The 21,372-nt window shown below is 38.3% G+C and overlaps 1 protein-coding gene across 1 annotated transcript in view; it reads left to right on the forward strand.

The window, feature by feature from the left end:
* The window catches only part of elovl6 (ELOVL fatty acid elongase 6), a 29,521-nt gene extending 8,817 nt beyond the window's left edge, over positions 1-20,704 (forward strand). Inside the window, exons 2-4 of the mRNA XM_036569280.1 lie at positions 10,724-10,855; positions 11,713-11,864; positions 19,141-20,704. Of these exons, the coding sequence (XP_036425173.1) occupies positions 10,724-10,855; positions 11,713-11,864; positions 19,141-19,574 (718 nt within the window). The 3' untranslated portion in view covers positions 19,575-20,704. The remainder of the gene's footprint in view (positions 1-10,723; positions 10,856-11,712; positions 11,865-19,140) is intronic.
* The last annotated feature ends 668 nt before the right edge of the window (positions 20,705-21,372 follow it).

Below are 21,372 nucleotides of genomic sequence, written 5' to 3' on the forward strand. Positions count from 1 at the left end.
GAAACAGTGATGGACTAAAACTGCAAGTCGGCCGATTGTGTATGACTTTAGCTATGAGAGATGTAGGTTTGCCTTTTGGGCTTTGCTGACAGACTCAAGGTGAAAGATACTGATCTGTTTAACTGCCATATACAAGCTTAAACACACTTGCTGTGGTCAGCATTATACGGTCAGGCTTTTTGAGTGTGTTCTGCATTAGTGAACTGACAGTTATTTGATTCTGGAAGATACTTACACGGCTCCAGACTGGGTGTGTGTGCATCAGTACTGCCAACTGTAAAGACACAAAAGGATCTTTAATTCAGCACATATGAGAAATAATCATAGCAGGGATGAAAGAGTAATCGTTTTTATATCGAAATCATGAAGGGTATGATTTCCAGCTTCGCTGTCACATTATCAACAATCAGTCCACATTATCAACTGTGTTGCCTTAGGTTTTAAGCTTTAAATTTAACCCAGTAACACAGAACTCATGAACTGCATGGAGATTCAGACCAATCAGAAGCAACCAAACACATGTTGTGTACAAAACAATACAAGCAGACTTGCAGTTTGGCACTCTGAGTTCAGTATTCAAGTCTCAAGATAGGAAAATGTTTGTAAATTGTGGCTGTAGCAGTATTATACAGAGGTGAAAATGCTATAGAAATGTTAAAAAGCATAATAGACATTTATTTTTTTATTTCCACGGAGCTCTTCATCCTTTGCAGACATAACACTCGTAACGTAAATCATATCTTTCTTTTCAAGGTTACACTACATGCTTTTTCTTTGCAGTGCTGTTGAATGTCTGAGCCTAGCGCTTAGTAGTAAAGGCTGTGCTGTGAGCTTCCTCAGTTTAATTGACAAAAACAGCAAATCCTGGTTTGTTAGGTAAGAATTTGTTTACATATTTGTAATGTAGACAGTGCTGTCAGTTTTATAAATGTGGAAATGTCACAAAAGCCTTTTTTATCAAAGGGCCTGTATCATGAAAAAAATATAAAAATTTCTTATTCTTACTTTTTTTTTTTTAATAAAATTCGATTCAAACGTACAGTTCACTCCACAGTCTGTACAGCCCATGTATGTAAACTGAGCTTCAAAAACAGCACATTTTAAATTGATTTTGTGATGTTTGTTTCCCCACTATTCAGCCTGACCCAGTTTAGTGTCTGTTCACACTGAAGTTATGAAGAGTGTTTCAGCCTGGACTGCACAGGCTAATTTACATGCATCCGTCTTGAAGACACAGTAACAAACATTTCTATTAGAAAACGGTCATGCAGACATGCATTATGACTGATATTAGTACATAAACCTTCACAAACATCACCTCTGCAAAATTAAAAAACAAGAAAAATTAAGGCTATGGGCCCTTTAAACAGTGGATGTACAGTCACACGCAAAAGTTTGGGCACCCCCAGTCAAAGTACATTATTTTAAGTGAAACTAATTTATTTCCTCTTCAGAAGACGCACATTTTACTGCACAATTGCTGTTTATTTACTGAATTAAATATATGGGTGGGGTCAGGGGGGTAAAATGTGGCCTGTGCTGTAGAAGAGTATTAACTAAGAAAATAGACAAAACATGGTTTGACCAGAGGTGTTAAACTTTTAAACTGTAAAAGTCAAGTAGTATCACTGAGTGATGTATTTTTATCCAGGTGTCTATTAATACACCCTCACTTTAAGCCATTAAGAAGCTAAAACTATTACCTCCTTACCTGAGTAATCCAGGTAGGGGAAAAAAGTTTATATAAACACTGTTATGTCACCTCACAGTCAAAAAGATGGAAAGCAATAACTGAATTATCTTCCATTTCTCATGTTTGACCACTAATGCTGTCCATAGCGTGGGCCTGTGCGGCGTCCCGAGCTCCAGGTTAGTAAAAGAGAATTAGTCTCAGATGGGTGCCTGGAGGTCATTCTCTAATCTGGGCGTATTTATATCCTGCCCTCAGCCGACACAACCGACCAAAAGTTTCTGTAATGAGTCGTGTCCTGTCAAGAGAATGAAATAGCTTGTCTGTCCAGATCCGGTCACACCGGACGGCTGGGAGAGAGCATCCAGCAGAAGCTTTGTGAACCAGCAGAGCTGCTCAGCTGCTGTAGTGAAAGCTGCAGACTGAATCATGCACGGACCGCCAGAGTTACATAACAGGTCAACTCCCATCTCTGTGCAGTGCGGCCAGTGGCTTTGACTGAACATCAAAGGAGTGACTCATATTGGGCTACAAGATAGTGGCCTTTGTGATACTAATGTCAAAGATGACTGCGATATGCAAATGAGCCCCCTACCATATGCAAACGAGGCCTTTAATCGATCACAGCACTTTTTATAGGATTAGTTTGCGGTAACAGTATAGATACAGGCCCTTTAAGGGGAAGTCCACCAATTTTTCACAATGTTTTACATAATTAAATGGTTGAGATGTAAACAAAGTCATTCAGAGTGTTCCAGTGTGAAATGCTTCTTTCCAGAGAAACTCAGAGTCAGAATTGTCCACAGTGGTGGTGATAGGACCCAGACGTCCACCTGTAAAAGCTCCCTCACAAAGTTATTACAAAAAATGGTCATGAAAACACTGCCTGATGTCTGAGGCATTGTTTTCCGATTTTGGTCTAAAATGCATACTTTTCATCGTTTAAGGGTGGAGGGATACATGCAGGACATTGTGAAACAATAGTCCCCTAAGAAAACACATTACTTTAGATTCACTTTTGGTTTTGGATAGTAAATAAAATGTCTGTTTGTGTTGTAGTCATGGTGGCCCCTGGTTCCCATCACCACCACCACTGTAAAGACATCTGAACCATTTCACACCAAACCACTCTGAATCACTCTGTTTACATCTCAAACACTGAATTGTGCAGAAATTCAGGAACTGGCTGAGGTCTACTGGAGTGCATACAATACTTGAGGTTTCAGTGGTTTAATTAGGTTAACAGTTACATATGTAAGAAGAATCTCCCAGACTGTGGTCGGATTGAGTTATGTGACCTCCAAAGGAGCAACTGTTTCCTTTCTGGCATCTTCTAATCCAGAGGCTATGGCTGAGTTTGATGTGTGGAGAAAGATAGCGATGTGCACCTCAGGATACTGCCATCATAAAGCATCCCATCAGCCGCTCAGCTCCAGCCTTGTTTGTGCATTCCATCTCCAAAAATAACAAAATAAAAGCTCCCATCATGCTGCCAGTGATTAAACACTATGGATGGGCATTTCGGTCAGTTTTTAGTTTTCAATGTGTCAATAAGTCTTTGAAACTCTGTTATTTAAGTTATGTAGACAAATGTTAATTGTTTGTTACCTTAGCTAACATTACTAGCCTCGTCATATTTGGGAGCTGGCAGGTAAACAACCAAGTACAGGTGGGAGTGGGACAACACATACATGTAGAGAAATCCTGCAAATGGATAAAAATCCTAAATAGAATTATAGCATTCACTTAATAATTAGCATGTATGAATAATATCTAACAGCTAAATAATGAAAAGTAATAGTCTCTCTCTAAACAGATGTTTTGAATCATGTGAATTGCTTTCTTGTAGGCTACAGAAATGGCAGAGCCTTCAGACTGTTAGAAGGCCACAGCGGTGGAAAGTGCTCTCAATAAAGGCGAGTCTGACCTACAGCAGTCATTTTCAATCATGACTAATGCAGATGAAAACCAGTTGTACAGGTCTGCGGGTGGGGGCAGGACAAAATGTTAAGGTTGTGGGTGGGAGCAGGATAAAAGGCGCCGATTTTCTCTGGGAACTGGATGAAATCTTTTGGGAGCAGGACTAAAAAAAAAACGTCCTGTGCAGGTCTCTAGGTTTCTACGAAAAGAAGGCGGAGCTTAGCGGAGAGTGAAATGATTTCATTGGCCTTTAAGCATTCACAGAAAACAAAATATCTTAAATAACCTTAACAATTATAAATATTTTTTCCCATCTGACTGGGTGGGCCTGTGATTAATCTCAGTAGGCCCAGACTTACCTGTGGATACGCCCCAGGTGAGGACGGGTTTTTAGTATTTTAAGTTTTTTGGAAATTTATGGACATGGCAGGAACGACGAGCAGTGAAGATAGCAGAAGCTAATGCTGTTATTTTTGCAAACTATGTCGTATTTCAAGGTCAGTTTGGATGATGATGATCCATAACTTCATGCTATGTAATACAATATTGAGATTTTCAGCTGTAGCTTTAGAGTCGGCGAAAAAGGCCCAAACTGTACGTGTTTCCAGCTGCACAGGTTGTGTGCTGGCAGGAAATCTGTGCTGATTCTTGCTCTTCTGCACTGAGCTCTCAGCCTTTCTGCAGTTTTTTCCCTTCATTGTGCTGCGTTCAGTAAAACCCACCGGCTGTTCGGATCTGCCGGAGCAGATTCTGCTAACATCACTGGTCTCAAACTGCAATTAGTCTGCAGATAACTTGCACCGTTTGTTTGCGCTCTAAATTACTTAAGATGCACTTGGAGAGCTAAGCAGCTCCGTACAGACGTTCTCCATCGCAGGTAGACACCATCATTAATCTCAGTCTGCTACGCAGCTGGGAAAACCAGTGAATAAACAAGCACCAGAAGATGTGGACTGAAACTTGACGGGCTTGTAATTTGCAGACCTACTTTGTCTTTGTTAGATGTTTACAGAACCTCTGCTCTGTTCTTCTCTGTGCTCACCTCCAGATCTCCACCCTGTACCAGGGATGCACCAGTACGGGATTCAGGGCTGATGTGCAGTGTTTTTCACAAACATCTGCCGTGAAAAAGTATACATATTTATAAAATACAGAAATTGAGATGGATGGATTAGACGTATTATAATTTATGGATTAATCTTATTATAATGGGTTATTATTATGTATTTGTAAACTATTACAATTGCAGTAATAGGGTATTCAAATATGTATGTATACAGTGGTGCTTGAAAGTTTGTGAACCCTTTAGAATTTTCTGTATTTCTGCATTGACCTAAAACTTCATCAGATTTTCAGAAGTCCTAATAGTAGATAGTAGAACCAAATTACACAAATGAGACAAAAATATTAGACTTGGTCATTTGTTTATTGAGGAAAATTGTCCAATATAACACATCTGAGGTCAAATTTATGCACAAATATAGACAATTCTAAAGGGGTCACAAACTTTGAAGCCTTATTTCAGTATTTTTTTGTGCTTGAGTGGATATTCAAATTAGGCGTATATGGTTTGGAAATGTATTATCTTGTAATTTTTTTGTGCATGTATCACATTAATATTTAAACATAAGCAGGTGATGTTGCAAAGTTTGCCTTTGTTTATACATAACAATAAAATATGTTGGACAAAATGAAACATATACTTGGATGGGTGTCAGTATACCTGGCGGGGGGCACCCAACTATAGCCTATGTGTGGGGAAACTCTACATGTTAAATCTAAGCATCATCTCATGTCATAAACCAATTACCTGCTAATACAGACATGATTCTGATATCATCGAGCATCACACCCCTGAACTAGGTGTGTAAACGAGTACTCAGATACTTAATTAACCATTCCATTTTGTCAGTAATCAGTACTGTAGCTAATACTGGGTCTGTGGCAGGATGTAAATACCAGTTAATTTTACTATAAATGAAACAAAACACTGGCGCACATCCATCCAATACCTTTGGGATGAGTTGAAGTGACGTTTTAGATCCATAACTGATCATTCAACATCAGTTCCTGAGCCCTAATGCTCTTGTGGCTGCCATCAAATGTTAGTGCAGCAAAGGAGGACAAACTCACTATTAATACCCTTCATTTCAGAAGAAACCATGTCTACAGACGTTTGGACAATATAGTGTATCGTTTGTTAGTTATCAGTGTTGTCTTTGAGATACTGGTAACACAGAAGACTGCAATAAGAGCTCTGTGCTATGAGCACAAAGTTCATTACAGTCATAACACAGAGCAGTAGAATCATGCTTTGGTGCTCTGACCACATTGTTTAGCACTAATGTAAATGCTTGTGAAAGCAGCATACTGGTGAATATGAACCCCGTGTTGGATTCCTGCTCTTTACGTGGAGGCGGGGATGAACAGGACTGACGAGAATTCTCTCTGACGCCTGGTAGAGCTGGCTAGCCCTGAAGGAGCTCAGAGGGCCTCTATGACCCTCATTCGCCCTCCACAGTAACGTGTGAAGTCCTCCCACAGGGAGATCTCCTGGGAGAGGCTTGTGAAGGGACACAACACCTCTTCAGCTCCTCACTTGCTTGGTTGTGTTGCACACATTGTGTTAGAGTCCAAGGACAATTTCTGCCTAAACTCTACTCGCTGGTATCTCATACATTTTGCTTTCTCCATACAGATTTATATCTGATTTTGAGCTTGTGGCAGTGTAGTGTAGTCTGAAGTAGACAGTATTAGGGATGTGCACAAGTATTCTGTTTAAGGCCTTTCAAAGTGCCAGTGTCTGAACACTGAATCGAATCACAATTACTTACGCTGACTTCATTTTCCACAGTCTTTCACAGATTCCAGTCGTGTTAGAAAATGAAGAATCATCTTCTTATTTAAAAGTGTACTTAAATGCTTCCTTGCATGGTTAAATGGTTCTTCAGATTGATGAGAATGTGGTATATGTAGAACCATTTGGAAAATGGTTTTGTATAGCACGAAAGGGGTTCTTCTATTGGTACACGCTGGATATCGTAACAATAGCAGAACGCTTTTTAGTGCTGTATATAATTAATATACTTATTTTCAAAATGGTGCTATACCAAACCATTTACAACACATTCTCCAACAATCTGAAGAGCGATTTCACTAGGCAGTGAACCATTTAAGCATGCAAAGGGTTGTATATAGAACTCATGGTTCTAAATAGAACCTTTGCCTTTACTTGAAAAAACATCTTTTTTGAGAGTGCTAGTCCCAATTTCTACGTTTTATAAAAATTTATGGTAGATATGCACGTTTGAGTCTGCCCACAATTCCAATATTGATACATCCTTATGATTAGCATTCATAGTTTTATTTCTGATCCTCATCCTGAGAGTTCAGAATCAGTGTTAACTTTTCCTTCTTGTGAGAAAATCTGCTTGCAATGGTAGCAATGGGTAAATATGTATCACTGAGAATTTGTAAGTGATTATTTGCAAATCCCACTTGTTTATTAATGAGTATTCTGTGTATCATGTGGACAAAACCTTGGAAATATGTATATACAGCTGTGTGTAGCCAGAAGCTAATATGTTTGTTGTTAGCGGTTTGTCTACTTTATCTCTCACTAAATCTGAACAATGATCATGTATTAGAATTTATGTATTTATTTTCTTTTGTTGTTAAAAAGTGTTGGTAGTACTTGATGCATTTCCACTTCCACATCTTTGTGTTATATTTTTCCATATTGCTCACCCCACTGAGCAGCCTGAACTAGAATGCTTGTAGGTAGTGCAGAACTGCAGTCTCTGAAGTCTCGTTCTTGTGGCCCCCTCGCGTTCTTAACAAAGGACGACACTGTAACATGTCAAAGACAGAGGAGGCCATTTGTACAGAATAGCCTCAGTGTTCGAAAGCAGAGTGAGGTCAGTGTTCTCACATCAGAAACTGACAGGCAGAGATACAGCGCGATGGTCAGAGACCCTTCACAATCTGTGTCCCTAAAATCCTCATAGTGTCCTTCGGGGGATCAGAGTCAAGGGTCAAAACCAACTGTTTATGGATTAATATCTCCAATTCTAGTGTATAGTGGAATTCATTAAAGTCGTTTTCAGACTAATATCTCCTAGCATATCGGAGAGTTTATTGAGGTTGTACATGGGCTAATATCTTCTATTCTAGTGCATTCATTGAGGTTGTTTATAGACTGACATATCCTAGTGTATAGGAGCGTTTATTGAGCTTATTTTAGGCTAATATCTTTCTAATTTAGTATGTAGAATACTTATTGAGGTTGCTTATGGACTAATATCTCTTGTTCTGGTGTATATGTGCGTTTATTGAGTTTGTTTATGAGCTAGTATCTCTAATTCTAGTGTATAGGAGCATTACTTGAGGTTGTTTATGGGCTAATATCTCCTATTTTAGTGTATAGGAGCATTTAGTGAGGTTGTACATGGGCTAATATCTCCTATTCTACAGTATAGAAGCATTTATTGCGGTTGTACATGGGCTAATATCTCCTATTCTAGTGCATTTGGTAAGGTTGTTTATAGACTGACATCTCCTAGCGTATAGGAATGTTTATTGAGCTTATTTATGGGCTAATATCTTTCTAATTTGGTATATAGAATGCTTATTGAGGTTGCTTATGGACTAATATCTCTTGTTCTGGTGTATATGTGCATTTATTGAGTTTGTTTATGGACTCATGGCTCCTATTCTAGTGTATAAGTGTGTTTATTGAGGTTGTTAAAGGGCTAATATCTGTTATTCTGGTGTATAGGTGCGTTTACAGGGTTGTGCTGAATCTGTAGATAGAGCTGTAACGCTTGATGCACTGTCAAAAATGACAAAAAAAATCAAAACTCAAAGCAGAAAGGTCTTAATGTAGGTCTGACATGGATCTAAATTCAAGTTATTGATCTTTTCAGTGAGCCAGTGTCTCTGTTTGTCTCATTTTCACTGTAGCCACAGAACAAAAGGTGCCCGGGGGGTTCTGCTCCTCCACCTAACTCACTGTGGTTCTTGGAAAGAGAACAAAGTAGCGTGTCGTCAACGAAAGGGGACATTTGGCAGGAAGTGGGTGTCCCAGTTTTTTTCCTATAATTCCTGCTGGATGCAGGCCTGTCAGGACACACGTCTGCTCGAGTTTTGGCGGCACAAGAGAGGCATCGCTGCCAAGGCCTCACTGATTACTCCATCATTCTGCTTAAACTGCTTTATTCCATCAGATACAGTTTCGCCATTATTCTAATGCAGCACTCAGAGTGAAATGAAAGTGAAAGGTAAACCGAAACTGGGATTTCAACCACATTATTAACTGCACTACAGCCATTTCCTGCTCTGAAAGCAGTAGCAAAATTGATTCTAATGAGTGCATCATTTCCACATTAATAAAGTATATTACTATATATCAGTCTTTCAGTTTGCCTACTTTTGGCAGAGTAATGTACATTTTATGATTTTTTTTTTATTTTTTTTTTCCTAATTCAATGCATCACTATTTTTAGTGTGTTGTTTTTAGAAGCTGTAAGTAAACAGTCAGATGTGCCAACAGTGGCATTTCCGCCTTCTAAAATACAGCCGGTACTCCCCTGTAATGATCTGTATATAGAACAGAGGCTTAATTATGTTAACAAAAAAACAAAAACGTTTGTGGACGATGCAGCTACCGAACATCAGGAAAGATCAAATTTAGATAAAGAATTAAAGCCTTATTGTTTGTTCCTGTCTGTGATTGATTGATTATAGTGGTGTCCTGATACTGGTGTCACCCAAGGATACTGTTTTTAGCTTGTTTGGTGTTTCGGATTGTTTTAAAGGAAAACGGTTCAAAAGACATAAAAAGTAAATAAGCAGTAAAGTTTTTCCAGTAAATGTGTTTTCTGTGTGATGATGGTTTGCATTACTGTGTAAGTTAGGTAAAAGGTAGCATTAACATTAATAGATGCACTTGTTAACTGTAATAATGCCAAATTATTACCATTTATTATTGCTAATTTTTTAGCTTTAACTTTATTAATGCTACCTTATTAACTTAAAAATGAAACTTAAGTTCTTGTAATGCGTATGTATGAAGTATATGAATGCTGACAACGCTTTATCTTTATTCATGCTAACCTTTTAAATGTATTCATGCTAACTTATTAAATTTATTCATGCTAACTTATTACATTTATTCATGCTAACTTATTGAATTTATTCATGCTAACTTCTTGTCTTTATTCATGCTAACCTATTCACTTAAATAATGCTAATTTTTTTAACTTTATTAATGCTAACCTGTTAACTTTATTGATGCTAACTTTATTTATCTTAATTCGTGCTAACTTTATCTTTATTCATTCTATCCTTGTGCGCTTTATTAGTGCTAATTTATTAACTTCATTCATGCCATCCTATTCACTTTATTAGTTCTAATTTATTAACTTTATTCATGCTAACCTATTTACCTTATTAGCGCTAATTTATTAACTTTGTTAACGCTAAACTATTGACCTTATTAATGCTAACATTAAATGCTGACTTTTTTAATGTTAACCTATTCATTTAAATAGTGCTAATTTATTAACCTTATTGTTAACCTATTAACTTTATTAATGCTAATGTAATGGGTTCAGTTTTCACATTTGGGAAAATGCTGTGATGTTGAGTCTGTATGGTGCAGAATTCCTTCCTGGCCTTGCTGTTTGCACGTACATTCATGAAGGAAACATTCGGTCTCTGAGTTTGAAAGTCTGCACAGTAGTGTGAAAAATGGTGGTCAGCAAAACGAGGCGGCTCCATGCGTCTCTGTTGGACAGCAAAGGCAGAGAAGCCACTGTATTAATCACTAATAAAAAACCTCCCAAAAATACTCTCAGCTACACAACAAGGTGACCTTCGTACTAAACTACACTGTCTAAATCACACTGTCAGATACTGGAGTGCAGTGACAGTGAAGATTTAATCAGAATCTGGTGCTGGGAATCTAAAATTCCTTAGTGTTTATATATATATATATATATATATATATATATATATATATTTTCTTCTTTCACTGAAAAAAAAAAGTTATTTTGCCATTTTTTTCATGTTTTTGTCCTCTCTCTCTCTCTCTCTCTCTCTGTCTCTCTGCAGGAAGAAATCTTTCCTCTTCTCTGCGCTCTACGCGGCCTGTATACTCGGCGGGCGCCACGTGATGAAGCAGAGGGAGAAGTTTGAGCTGAGGAAGCCGTTGGTGCTGTGGTCATTAACTCTCGCCGTCTTCAGGTGAACATTCGCAAAGTTCATTTTTATTGTTAGATTTTGAGACAATGACGACACAAAAACTAATCTACAAGAAATCGTATGTAAATGTTTGGTTGCATAGCCAGTCTTGTGTTGAGGTCAGAACTAAAGCTGTGTTCAGACTGCAAGTGAATCGGATTTATATCTCAAGTCTGATCTTTTGAGATTTTTGCTTTGTAAGTGGTCAGATTGGATTTGTGTGTCTAGACATCACCAGTCTCTATAGGTTGCCATGGTTACGATGTAGGCATCATTAACTACGTAGCTACGGCGGTGATGCAGATTTCAAACGTGGATGCAGGAGAGATGGAGGTGCATCAGCTCTCCCTCCAAACTCTTCAGAATTCACTGGCATAAGTATGAATCCTCTGAGCTTTTCTTCAATCCCAGCACTTCCGTCACTCTGGGTTTGACGTTGTTGTTTGTTACGTTGCGAACGATACAAAAGGCACTTCAAAATCCGTTTTAAGCGTCCAGAGCGTCCAGACTGAGACGAATCTGTAAAAATCTGATTGGAATCACATTTGAAACCACCTCCAAATGTGGTTTAGATCAGAATTGCAAAAATCTGAATTCGTGAGTTTTTGCTGTCCAGACTATCAGAAATCAATCTGGATACAATCTTTATGTGACAGAAATCAGATTTGGGCTGGCAGTCTGAACAAGGTCTGTGGTATAATTCGTAGGATGTGCATGAGTATTCATTCACATCCCTAAATGTGTAATAAATCACATTTATGTCTAACCATGTGGACTTATCTATCTCCTAGTGATCTGCTGAAGACACTTTTTTTTTTGCCTGCTTTGGTTACTTTTTTGTTACCTTTCTGCTGTTTTAGTATATTTGGTGCCATCCGAACTGGGAGCTACATGACGTACATCCTGATGACCAAAGGCCTGAAGCAGTCTGTGTGTGATCAGAGTTTCTACAATGGACCGGTCAGCAAGTTCTGGGCGTACGCTTTCGTGCTGAGTAAAGCACCCGAGCTCGGTGAGGCGCTGTGTAATCCACACTTTTCATTTAACCCCTTTAATGCTGAGGCAGAGTCTGTTCTCCTTCACTGAAATAAATAGTGCTTTGAATTGACTTGAGAAAAACTGCTGCATGTGTTTATCTATTTCTAACGTTTTTGAACAAGTAAATATTTTTACATTTACTTTGGTTAAAAAGAAGGTCGTAAGCATCAAAAGTTTGTCTTGGTCATCTTCTAGTTTGACAGTCACACACTGGCGCCGTTCAGTTACCACTCGCTGTCTTTAGTGAGCTCGACTGGGAAATGTTCCTGAACAGGAGCTGAACGTGAGGAATACTTTGCCTTTTCCAGCTCCAGTTCAGTCTCTCCACTCGCCATTTCAAACAGCTCGGCTGATCATCCATCTAAGGCACATAAAGCTGTAGTTAGCTTCTTTGCCATCTTCTTATTGAAATTCTCCTCAGGAGTCAGAGTGTAACGGCTGCACTATTTAAGGTGGAACAAAAAAATTGGGTAAAAAGCTAACTTCAGCTCTGTCCAATGCAGGCTAACCAAACCAGTTTATTTCAGTTCTGAGAGCTACGTGGCAGAATTTATGTATTCGATACACAGTACATATCAGCTCACAACCCCCATAAGGTGTTGTGGCACTCCTAATAGTGTGTGTGTGTGTGTGTGTGTGTGTGTGTGTGTACTTAATATCCGCTAGTTAGGTTACATAGACTTGGTATCGGTATTGGCTGATACATAGGGATAATATACAACTCGGCCAGATCCACTGTATATATGTATTGGCCGATGTTGATGACCCACAGTTTTATTGGTATCAGCAAAAACATTGACGACAACATTCTGATAATTAGATTTTTTGGCCTGTGTCATTACTGCACAGACAGTTGTGCTACTAGGGAATCCATTATGAGGCACCCCTCATGCAACAGTTTAACTGTGTTAAGGAAATACTGAAAGCTCAAAACTCAAAGCAGCATCATATACAGTGTCCAAACCTCACCTTTACCATGAGAATAACATTATAAAACACAACCCCTTTTTTGTAAAGAAAAGTGAGTAATAATAAGACACTTACCAAATAAGAATATGAGGCAGTTACCATCATCAGTCAGTAAAGGACTGTTTAACTAAAACTACAGTGTAAAATTAAATCTAAAACATATCGGTTATCAGAATCTTTACCGCTTTGAAATTTTATATAAAATTTCTAAAAAGAAGTTCAACTCTTATCTCTCAAGTTTTGTCAACCAGTTATTCAGAATACAGCCATAATATTGATACTTATTGTTGTTTTTTTGCAATATATTGACAGTATAGTCAACATACTTTATATAATTTTATTAAATATCTTAGGAAAATGTTTTCATCATTGCACTCTGCATGGGCTAAAATCTTACATCCTAGTCAGAAAGTGAACTTTATTTAAATGACATTGGTGACTCATGCTTATTCTCATGTTTTATGAATGTCCAGTTTTAGAAGGTTGTAGAACGAGTCTTTGAACAAACCGGATCTTCAGCTCATCAGCATAAACTAAACACTAACGTACAGCCTGGAACTTCTTGTTAAAACAAATGCCTTTGTCCGCGCTCTCTACATATTTTAGTACTGTAAGGGAGCAACGCATGACTTTTCAGAATATTTCTAATACAAATGAATGGGTGTTTGTCGTCGCTGTACCATTACGCAACATGTTAAACAGAATGCAGGTAGGATTTCACCACTTTTCTTTACAAGGAACTGCAAAACTGAAGGAAGATGTGACAAAATCAGAGGATCGTAGGTTTCTTCCCCTTGTTTGATGTCAGAGTTCAAATCTTTCAAGTTTTTAAAGCACATTTGGACCAAAAGAGTTTAGATTTGAGCTTTTAACTTTTTTAAATAAAATGACTTAAACAAGTAAAAAAAGGTTAAAAATGCTTAAAATGAGGAAAAAAATAGGTAAAACAATCTTATAACAAGCTTAAAGCAATCTCAACATGAGGGATGTTAGACATACCTGCTAGATTTATGATCAGTTCATTTGCCAAGATACAATTTTTATCACCAGTGACTAAACTGGTGATACGCCCGTTGGTTTTCTCCGAGTGTATTTATCATCTTTAATGGAAACTAGTGTCAGCTGTTATCTGGGTGTCTGGGTGTGGCCTGTCAGAGTCCCAGGAAAGTGGGTGGAGATGCTGTGGACACACCCTCTCTCAAATCACTGCGCTTTTTTCTGAAGAGCTTATAAATTGTAGGTTGTGATTTTTGAGGGTTTACTTAGAGAAGAAATTTTATTAGAGAATTTTTATTTATCTGAGCCAAACCAGTCTGTGTTTAGAGCGCTACAGTCTCTTTTTAACAGTTTTAACATACAGAAAAATCTAAAATCTAATTGCATCTTGACCTCTTATTGAACTTGAAAATATGTGCATTATTATGACCCTACACTTTTACTCAAGAGTGTTCTTTAGTAAAGGCAGTGTTTCTGTATAGAACCGTGAACACTCAAAGAACCATTTGCATGGTAAAATCATTCTTCAGATTGATTTGAGAATGTGCTCTATAAGGTTGTATGTAGTTTTTACATAGATTGAAAAAGTTTGAACAGACAAATTTGAACCTCTAATGAAAAAGAGAAAAAAAATACAATAATAATAAACCTACAACTACAATGATTTTTAATCAGTGTTTTACAAACCGCACAAAATCAAATTAAATAAGCATAATTATGCACACTTTGTAACGAGACATGTAGTTGATCAGTCGTCTTAAAGTACTGACGATATCCACGATATGCCCAGAAAAGCGTATTGGGACACTTATCACAGTGATGATAAAATATTGTCATATTGCCCACCACTAACTGTATAGTATAGAGTCCGATTTTCAGCTTGTTTATTGGTGCACCTGCAATTTGTTGCAGTATTTTTGCCTACATAATTGAATAGTAAGGCAAGGTGCCCCTGATCTTTTGACATGCTGTGTCTTTGCTGGTTTCTCTGACTGTCTGTGTGTGTGTCTGTGTGTGTCTGTGTGTCTGTGTGTCTGTGTGTCTGTGTGTGTGTGTGTGTGTGTGTGTGTGTGTGTGTGTGTGCTCTCAGTGCTTGAGGGATTGTAGCTGTATTTTCTGCCTCTGTGAGTCTTTTGTGCTCGCCCCTCCCCAGAGAAAGAGGAATACTCTCACAAACGCTGGTCCCCCCCCACGGGCCAAGTTCTACTTGATGAACCATGACTTACACATTCACGGCCTGTCAGTGACGCAGCAGAAGAGTCCACACTCATACAGACTGTTTTATACAATACAATGCAAGGACATAGAGGTCCAACATATGAGCCATATGCACTGTTTATGTAGGAAGCATGTGTGTGTGTATGTACATATATATTACTTGTACATGTATGTATGCTGTCACTGCAGTGCTGAGAATGATCCACCACCCAAATAATACCCAAATAATACCTCCTGTGTGGTGGTCCTGTGGGACTAACTATAGAACTACAAAGTGCTCCTATATGGTCAGTGGAGCTGATAAAATGAACAGTAAATGAAGATACAAGGATGTGTTCCTATTAAAGTGCTCTGTGTGTGTGTGTGTGTGTGTGTGTGTGTGTATTGTAAAGTCATAAATTAAGTGTTCCACGATTACGTTTCATTTAAAACATTTTGCTAATTAAAAATGTATCAGCAAACTTCTCCATGCATGCCACAAAAAGTCAATAGCCGCTGCAATTCTCAGAATTAAAAAGCCTTTATTATAACATTTTATAATAATGGCTTCGAAAAAAAGAAAAAAAATTCCCCACAGAGGATTTTCCTCAGCAGTGCACATGTGAAGATGAGTTCTTTACAAAGCCGTAAAGCAAAACAATGAAGGTGTCCCATGAAGCTTAAAACAATAGCTTTGTTGGACTGTGTGCTCTGCAGGACCCTGCAGTGTGAAGGTACAGTGTGTTCTGTCAGGCAAACAGCTCGATGTTTTCACAGTGTTCTGTACCGTGAAGTTAAGTGAGGCTTAAATGGCCAATTTTAAATGCCGTAAGGCTTTACACTAGATGTTGAAACATTGCTGTGAGGATTTGATTGAACATTAGTGAGGTCAGGTACTGATGTTTAATGGTCAGTTCTGGATCACTCCAACTCATCCCAAAGGTTTTGTATGGAGCTCCGTCACTCCAGAGAACACAGTTCCACTGCTCCACAGCCCAGTGCTGGAGGGCTTTATACCCCTCTAGCCCACGCTTGGCATTGGACATGGTGACCTTAGGGCCCTGACTCAGCAATATACATTCACCTTTTACCTCCAGCGCCACTAACAGTGGTTTACTTTCACTTTTACAGTCTGTTTAGCTTAAACTCCAACATTAAACGTTTGTAAGACATTTAAACAGCATATTCTTTGCTGTGCATGTTATTTTTTTTTTTTACTAGTCTGAAAATTGCAGCTCCTAATACAGAAAGCTGTTCCCCTTTTGAGCAGGGAATTACACCCATTTTTCAAATGTGTTTAGATGGTTAACATGTAAACAAAATCATTCAGAGTGGTTTGGTGTGAAATGCTCTGTTCTAGGAAAACTTACCGAGTCAGAATTGTTCACAGTGGTGGTGATAGGAGCCAGATGTCCACCACTAAAAGCTCCCTCACTGTAATTTATTACATGAAATGGTTATGAATACACTGCCTGATGACTGAGACATTGTTTTACGGTAGTTTCGAGAAGATTTTGGCCTTAAATTCCATTTATGGTGGAGGGATCCATAACATGCAGAGTGTTGTGAGGCAAAATGGAAAACTTATTTTTTCAGATTTTCCACTACTTTACCATCATCAACATTATATATTAAAAACACTTGTAGGTTCACTGGTGGTTTTGGAAAGTAAATGAAATGTTTATATTTGTGTTGTAGTCATGGCGACCCTTGGTTCCTATCACAACCACCGTAAAGAAATCTGAACCATTTCACTATTCAATGACATCTCAACTACTCAATTATGAAAAAATTTTGAAAATCGGTGGATTTCCACTTTAAGTACGGGCATGTCTGTAGTCTCTGTGCTGTTTAAGAGCACATTTTTGCAGGAAATGAGAGACGATGGTGATCATAAAGATTCATTCCTGAATTATTTTTATTGTGCCTTTCTAATCAGAAAGATTTCTCAGTGCTGTGTAGACAGAAAGACCGAATTAGTCATTCTGCAGCTTATCTACAGTAACGTTTGTGTTGGCACACTTTAACCTTTTATACATTACGCAAATAGAAGCTCTGCCAGGCTGCTGTTTACTCATCGATAAACTTTAACAGAGGAGAATATCCAGCTGTGTGAGACGCATGAGAAATAAAATGCACGCTTTGCCCCATTTATGGCGTCACAAATCTGAGAGTTGCTGAGCGGGACAGAGATAAGATTTTGCTACGTCAGATTAGGGTAGTAGATGTGTAACTGGTTGCTAGGTGTATTTTTATACATACAACTGTTAACATAATATAATATCAGGTTAACCCTCAGAAGGCCAGAGTTAAATGTTATATAATTAACTTACTTTCTGTTTGGACAGGTTAGAGTTTCCACTTCTGGCCTTTTTTTTCCTGTTTGTTTCACCAGAAGAATTATAAAAGCATGGCAGAAATATGAAAGACAAGTTCCACCTCGCAAAACAAGACTGCACACATAACAGTAACTTTTTTTTTTTAATTTTTATCATGATAAAATATCTCCTATGTACAAACACAAATATGCTGTGATTTAACTTTAGAACCTGCACTTTTGGCACATCTCACCACTTCATTTTCTCTTTTTTTTTTTTTTCATAATTCAGTGTTTGAGATGGAAACAGAGTGATTCAGAGTGGTTTGGTGTGAAATGGTTGATTGTATGGACTCTTTACAGTGGTGCTGATAGGAACCAGGGATGACTACAAATATAGCCTTTTTATTTACTATCCAAAACCAACAGTGAACCTACACGTGTCTTCTGAGCTTTTATATAGAATGTTGATGATGGTAAAATAGTGGAAAATCTGAAATAATAGGATTTCTTTAGGGACTATTTTGCCTCACAAAACCCTGCATGTTATATGTCCCTCCACCATGAATGGATTTTAAGGCCAAAATCTTCTCAAAAACTATCATAAAACAATGTCTCAGATATCAGGCAGTGTATTCATAACCATTTCATGAAATAACTTTCTGTGAGGGAGCTTTTAGAGGTGGATGTCTGGTTCCTATCACCACCACTGTGAACAACTCTAACTCTGTAAGTTTCTCTAGAACGAAGCATTTCACACCAAAACACTCTAAATGAGTTTGTTTTCATCTTAACCATTTAACTATGCAGACATTTTGAAAATTTGTGGAGTTTCCCTTTAAGGCAACAGTTTTGGAAAAAATCCAAATGTAGTTGATCAGCCAAGACATGAAGTTTGCTTTTTTTAGTTTCACAATGGGGCTACGAGGCTGCTGTAGCTAACAAATAATTGGAAGCTTATACCACGCCAAATAGCATTGTGCTAACTAATTAGCCTTTAATTATGCAGAAATTTAGGAAAATTGGTGGTGTTCCACTTCAAAAACTGGTAATTTCAATGCTTGATTATTATATGTCCAGTGCTTTCCTCTTTAAGTGTCTTTATCTATTGTTTAACAGTTTATATTCTCTCTCTCTCTCTCTCTCTCTCTCTCTCTCTCTCTCTCTCTCTTTCTCTCTTTCTCTTTCTCTCTCTCTCTCACATTTCTCTCTTCCCTATTTATCTCTCTTTCCCTCTCCCTCAACTTATTTCCCACATGTATCACTCTCTACTGCTCCCTTTCTCTTTTTATCTCTCTCTTATTTCCCACTTCTCCTTTTACTCTTTTCTCTTTCTCTATCTTTTTTCTTCCCACTTTTTTTACTCACACTCTCTCTATTCCATTTATCACTCTACCACTTTCCTTTTCTCTTCTTTTCTCTATCCCTCATTCATATTTTACTCTCTCTCTCGCGCTCTCTCTCACTCTCTCCTCTCCCTATTTTCTCATTTTCTTTCCCCCTGCATCTCTATCTCTCTCCCACCCACCTTGTTCTTTCTCTCTTCCATTTCTTTCTCTGCTCCATTTATCACTGTCCACCTCTCCCTTTCTTTTAATGTCTTTCTCTCTTTATATTTCTTACTTCTCCTTTATTACTGTCTTCTCTTTTTCTCTTTCTTTATCCTTTTTTTCTCTCTCCCCTTTATCCACTTTTTTTCTCTTTCTCTTTCTCTCTCTCTCTCTCTCTCTCTCTCTGTCTCTCTCTCTCTCTCTCTCTCTCTCTCTCCCAGGAGACACACTATTCATCGTCCTCCGTAAGCAGAAGCTGATCTTCCTGCACTGGTACCATCACATCACCGTGCTGCTGTACTCCTGGTACTCCTATAAGGACATGGTGGCCGGCGGTGGGTGGTTTATGACCATGAACTACCTGGTGCACGCGGTCATGTACTCCTACTATGCGCTGAAGGCCGCAGGCTTCAAGTTGTCTCGCAAGTTTGCCATGTTCATCACGATCACGCAGATCACACAGATGGTGATGGGCTGCGTGGTCAACTATCTGGTTTACTCGTGGATGCAGCAGGGTCAGGAGTGTCCGTCGCATGTCCAGAACATCGTGTGGTCGTCCCTCATGTACCTCAGCTACTTCGTGCTCTTCTGTCAGTTCTTCTTCGAGGCCTACATCACCAAGACCAAATCCATGGAAAGCAAGAAGAAACAGTAAAGTGCACCAAAAGTTAAAAGAGAGAGAGAGAGAGAGAGAGAGAGTGAGTGAGTGAGTGGGTATAAAAGTGGACCAATGTGAGGAGAGTCTTAACGTGTTAGGGTTTACAAGATTGGAGGAGAACGATGAAGAACTGGAGGTTTTACAGTTTAAAGCTTGTGCATACTGTACTACTAACGCATAAAGTTAAACCTCCCCTCCACCGGGGGGCTCTATTGAGCTGCACTGATGAATTATTACTATGATAACTGAAGAAAAAAAACAAAACAAAAATGTGTCTTTACGTGATGTTTATGTGCCCAATGCTATTCTCTATATTTAAAAAAATATAATAATGTATAAATACAAAAAAGGGAGAAGTTTAATAATAAATACACTAGCCTAGATTAAGGAAGCGTGAACGTTCTAGAATGAAAAAAACAAAGGGAATGATTGATGGAGCGAAACAGATGACGAACGAAATCTACATTTGTGTGGTTACGTCTACGATGTTTGTCCTTGAAGTCAACATTAATGTTGTTAGCGTTCCATTTTAATTTTTTTTTTTTTTTATCTATTAGACGCTAGTGTGAGAGGTAGTTTTGTACGAAAGCCATGTCGACGGACGGCCGGTGAAACATTTGCGCTAAAAAAAAATACAAAAAAATGTAATGCCACTGGATGTTTCGTGTTCAGCATTGCAGCGCCAAATTCTCTCAGGTCAGTTTTCCATTTGATGTGCATATCATTTAGGAAATAAGACGAAAAATAAATAAACAGAAGAAACACAATAGACGTAAAAGTGCGTAAGTAGCTACGTAGAACTTCAATGCCATCGAACATGTGCTAAAGAAGAAAAACAAAACGATGCTGAGAGGACAATTTGGACCAGACTGATCATCCAACCATCACGGCTCTCTATCCCAACGCGATTCACTTAACCTCTATGAGCCGAAGGGTCATTGGCCATGCTGCCCTCTATGGGGCATGGTGTGCTTTCTTGCAGCTAGAGGTCGGTGTCCGTCATCTATTCCAAAGACCAATGCCGAAGGGGTCTGAAGCAGATCCTCCTGAAGGAACTTGGAATTTTGAGCATATTTAAACATGCAACATGTCTACATACACTGTAATAAAGCTGTCATTGAATGGTGTCTGTTGTACTGTTGTGCATTTGCATTGAATGTTAAAGCTTCTGTAGATGATCCTGTAGGAACCGAGCGTCTCTTCCCAGCCGAGACCACTCTTACAGCCCTCTCACATTACAGCCCACTCTTATAGCTTTTACAGCAGCAGTTCACTCTTACACACTAGCGCTAAAGTTTGCAATCACTTGCCAGTTTAAGAATTTGTTGTCTGATATGCAGTAACATACTGCTGCTATTGGGATCTCCATTTTTGCCATTTTTCATTTTTTTTTTTGTACATCATTCGAAAAGGCCAGTTCCTCTTTATGATGTGTTAAAATTTCATGATGAACAGACCAATAAAAATTACTTGGAAAAAATTATTTATCCATTTACTTTCATTAAAAGTTAAGAACGTCTTTGTTCATCCTATAAAGTTACCTTTTCGGAGATACGAGGTTTTATCCCAACAGTGATATGTAATGCTTTTCGCCAAAATTTGATACTGTATGATACCGTAATTGTTTATATTCGCTTTTTTGTCAACTTGTCTGCCTTAAAATTTAATTTCCACTTTTGTAATATGATTCATTCTGCATATTAATAGAACTTTCTTCAGCTTTTCCAGACAATTTAGAGCCACTTATGGCTCTATTCATCACTCTGGACACATCTAACACAATTTTATTTGGCAT

The sequence above is a fragment of the Colossoma macropomum genome, unplaced genomic scaffold (assembly GCF_904425465.1).
Source record: "Colossoma macropomum unplaced genomic scaffold, Colossoma_macropomum, whole genome shotgun sequence".
Lineage (NCBI taxonomy): Eukaryota > Metazoa > Chordata > Actinopteri > Characiformes > Serrasalmidae > Colossoma > Colossoma macropomum.